Source organism: Polistes dominula, unplaced genomic scaffold (genome assembly GCF_049000335.1).
Source record: "Polistes dominula isolate Pdom_NZ unplaced genomic scaffold, Pdom_raw_medaka contig_235, whole genome shotgun sequence".
In the NCBI taxonomy this organism is placed as follows: Eukaryota; Metazoa; Arthropoda; class Insecta; order Hymenoptera; family Vespidae; genus Polistes; species Polistes dominula.
In genome coordinates, this window is record NW_028301059.1 from 1 (window position 1) to 3,619 (window position 3,619).

The following is a 3,619-nucleotide window of genomic DNA, read 5'->3' on the forward strand; positions in this document are numbered from 1 at the left end:
GAGAACTTGATTTCTCTTAGAGGACGTATATCGTGCACTTTTTCAGAGGGAACGTGTTTGACAGACGAAAACGGTTGTGCATTTTGGACAGTTGTTCCCGGTTCGTCGTGTAATTTTGAACGATATACGGCACTGTATGAGGGGTCCGCCACCAAAGTGACGTCATCAATCGCAATCTCACATATTACAACAATGTACTCGGTGACGGAGGGAGACACTGCCTTCGCGTTGATGGGTAAAAACGAGCTCCACATTTGCGGGTATACTCTGGTCACTACTGAACATCCCAAACTTTTTATCTTGGAAACAACAAGTGGTCATACGTTTACGTCAAAGGCAAAAAATAACACCCGAAAACATGGATTTGTTTGCCTATATAAATTCAAAGTTCGTATACGTTGAGAAGCACCACCGTGACCAGCTGGAGTCTCTCTATATAAACATCTTACAACAGAAGTGTAACCTAGAACAACAGGTTATTCGAAACGCGTTGGCATTTGCGAACATTCTCCCAGATGTTTTTGCGTACACGGTCATGAAGAGGCCGGGGTACATGGCGGTGGTGGCCGGTGAAGTCGCGCATATTGTCAAGTGCACCCCTATTCCAGTGAAAATAAGACATTCGGAATTATGTTATAGAGAACTTCCCGTGATATATCAAAATTTAAGTGTTTATTTAAAACCAAAGTCGAGAATTTTAGTTAGAAAAGGTACTGAAGTACCGTGCAGCGCACTACTGCCACAGGAATATTTGATCGAGGGAACCTGGTATCAGCTGCTACCAAAGCCAACATACGTAAAGGATCCCCAAATTCTACTGCCAGACACGGATGTGGTCTGGAGATACATCGATGCGGGATCGCTCGCGACTAGTGGGATTTATACACAGGCGGATTTGGACGATCTCCGGGACCATGTAATGTTCCCTGTTGAGCAACCGTCTATTTTGAACACTATCGCGAGAGGAGCAGCTGGACATAAAGTGAAAGTTGACACGTTAAATCTTGTGGATTTTGTGGGTGAAAAAGGTGTTAGTGAATTAGCAGAAAGTGTGACCTCTAAACTTTGGAACGGTCTATTGAAATTCGGAACGGTCAGTTCTGCTATTCTTGGAATTGTGCTTATTTTTAAAGTAGTGAAATTGATCATAGACTCTGTTCTTCGAGGGTACGCCCTGCACACAGTTTATGGTTGGAGTTTACATATGTTGGGTGCAGTTTGGGGCTCAATCACGAGCCTACTCCTCCATTTGGGGCGCGGGAAGGATGCTCGGCCCACTCAAAATTCGGACAATGGAATTGAACTTCAGTCGGTGCGCACGGAGACACCAGAACCTTCAAGCGGTAACTCCGGGGCCACCCAACCTACCTTGGATTCGAGAGGCTGCCAGACAGAAAATACACCTGGTAAGCGGGTTCAATTTCATATGGATGACGAAATCACTCAGAAATTTCGTTCGTTGCGAAGACCACGGGAGTAAATCCCATGGTTCTTCTTCTTAAGGGGGGAGGTGTCACGTCCAGTGACGTCTAAATTCGAATTTCGTGCACTACACCCAAAAGTTTTAAATTTGGTAAACTCTGTCGTATTTGAATATTATTAGTCTGTTTAATTTTCGCGTAAAAGTAATTTGTTAAACTTTAGTTCGTATAATTTTGCGTGAAAATAGTTCTATAAGTACTATGTAAACCCTGCGAGATAAATTTTTCTTTTTATATATATACATATATCTCATACTGTTTGTTTTAGTATATAAATTCGATACTTTGTATGTACATTAGTTATTAGATCAATTATAATAGATCATTTTCGTTCGCGCTAATGTACCTTATTTTCACGCTATTATATACTTAAATATTTGGTAATTATGCTTTTCTTTTCCATATTGTTATTATTCTTTGTAAAGATAATTCTGTATTTCCTATGAACGACCATCGATAAATTGTATTTTGTAGAATGGATAAATTGGAGTATTGAGAATCCATTGTCGTTCATAGAGGAATCTGCATTACCGACAGTGTCGGTCGGTAACTAGTTTAGTCGATAAGTAAATGTCGGTAATACCGACATTGCGTTCTTCCAGTACTGACTTATCGGTCGACGTTATATTGGAATGGTTGCTTTTAAATTATTATTTCAATGTGCATAAAATATTCATACTTTATTATATTATATTCGTTACTCATATTCTGTCTGCACGTGCATTTTTGCTGACGGCGCAGTCCCAGGAGCTCGCGCTTGATAACATTCCAATGTAACTGACACTTATCTTTCTTCGGAGAATTCGCGCTTGATAAAATTCCAATGTAAGTAATACTTATTTCTCTTCGAAGAATTCGCGCTTGATAAAATTCCAATGTAAGTAATACCTATTTCTCTTCGAAGAATTCGCGCTTGATAGTAACTAATATTTTTGTCAGCGAATTCTTCTCCTTGACTTGGGTCTCACGGTGTGGAAGTCAGTAGTGGGGGAAGCATTTTTGCGTAAGTGGGAGGTACTCCCACTCTTCCGAAACGGACGCTTCTTGCGATGCTACGTTCGTCCATGAAGTCAGTCCACCATATACAGTAATTGAGTACGTGTCTAAGATTTGTCTAAGAGTAGTCTAGTTTTGTAATATTTTTCTAAGTCCATTTATAAGTCCATCTCATATAATCATTTGGTACTTGTCAAAAATTTGTCTTAAGTTTTGTTCTAGTACTCCAAGTGTACTTATAAAGTCCACCTTATATAATTATTGAGTACGTTTCTTAAATTTGTCTGATGTTCGTTTAGTTTTGATTTTAAGTAATATTATATTAATCTACTACTGCGTATATCTAAATCGTGTGTTCGTGAGTTGAACGGCATTTGCCTGGTGTGATCTTATTCGATTATCGACGATTTATGAATATTAACTTGGTATTTTTAACTTAGGTTGATTTACAATCAATTTATTTAAATTTTGTTACTAAGTTCTCTCTCTCTTGTTTAATAGAACTTAGTCATTGACTTTGAACATTTTATTCTTAGTTATTATTGCTATTATAAATCTTTGCAAGCCTAAGTCCTTTATTTGTTACCAAATTAATATTCCGTTAACATTGTTCATTAATAATTGTGTGTGTGTGCAACAAGGTGTTTATTGTGTAACAATTTAAATCTAAATTTAAATTTTAAAATATACTATATTGTTATTCTACATTGTGATTGTGATTTAACAACTGCACCCTTCCTTCAAACGCCAATTTCAGTCAGCATATTTGGATTGCATCTCCCATTGGCCAGCACCGGAAACCAGGTAAGAATTAAAGATTTGGTTAACATCCAGGGTTGAGTTTTCTTTGACATATTGACGTCCGACGCTCCGGTATCCGCGAGTAAAGCCTATCCCGGGTAAAGTACTGGATAAGCAGGCTGACCCAAAAACAGGCATTGACTTTCTTTCTCTTATCCGAGTAAACGACTGCTAGGTCGTGACCGGTTGAGAAATCTCTAAATTCGTTCTTACTCTTCAAGTAAGAACTGGTGACAGCGGCCACTCGTGAAATCTCTTCTCGAGACGTAACATTAAAAAAACATTTACACTTTTTTTAAAATTTTTTTAATATCTATGTAGCTAGATGAAACTATACATTA

The 3,619-nt window shown here is 38.3% G+C and overlaps 1 protein-coding gene across 1 annotated transcript; it reads left to right on the forward strand.

Moving 5' to 3' along the window:
- The first annotated feature begins 358 nt into the window (after nt 1–358).
- Nucleotides 359–1,707, forward strand: LOC149031457 (uncharacterized). The gene has a single exon (XM_089175919.1). The coding sequence runs from the start codon at nt 359–361 to the stop codon at nt 1,478–1,480; it is 1,122 nt and encodes a 373-aa protein (XP_089032045.1). The 3' UTR covers nt 1,481–1,707.
- Nucleotides 1,708–3,619: the final 1,912 nt, after the last annotated feature.

Coding starts and splice junctions, on each gene's coding strand:
- LOC149031457 (XM_089175919.1), top strand. CDS start 359: ATGGATTTGTTTGCCTATATAAATTCAAAGTTCGTATACGTTGAGAAG.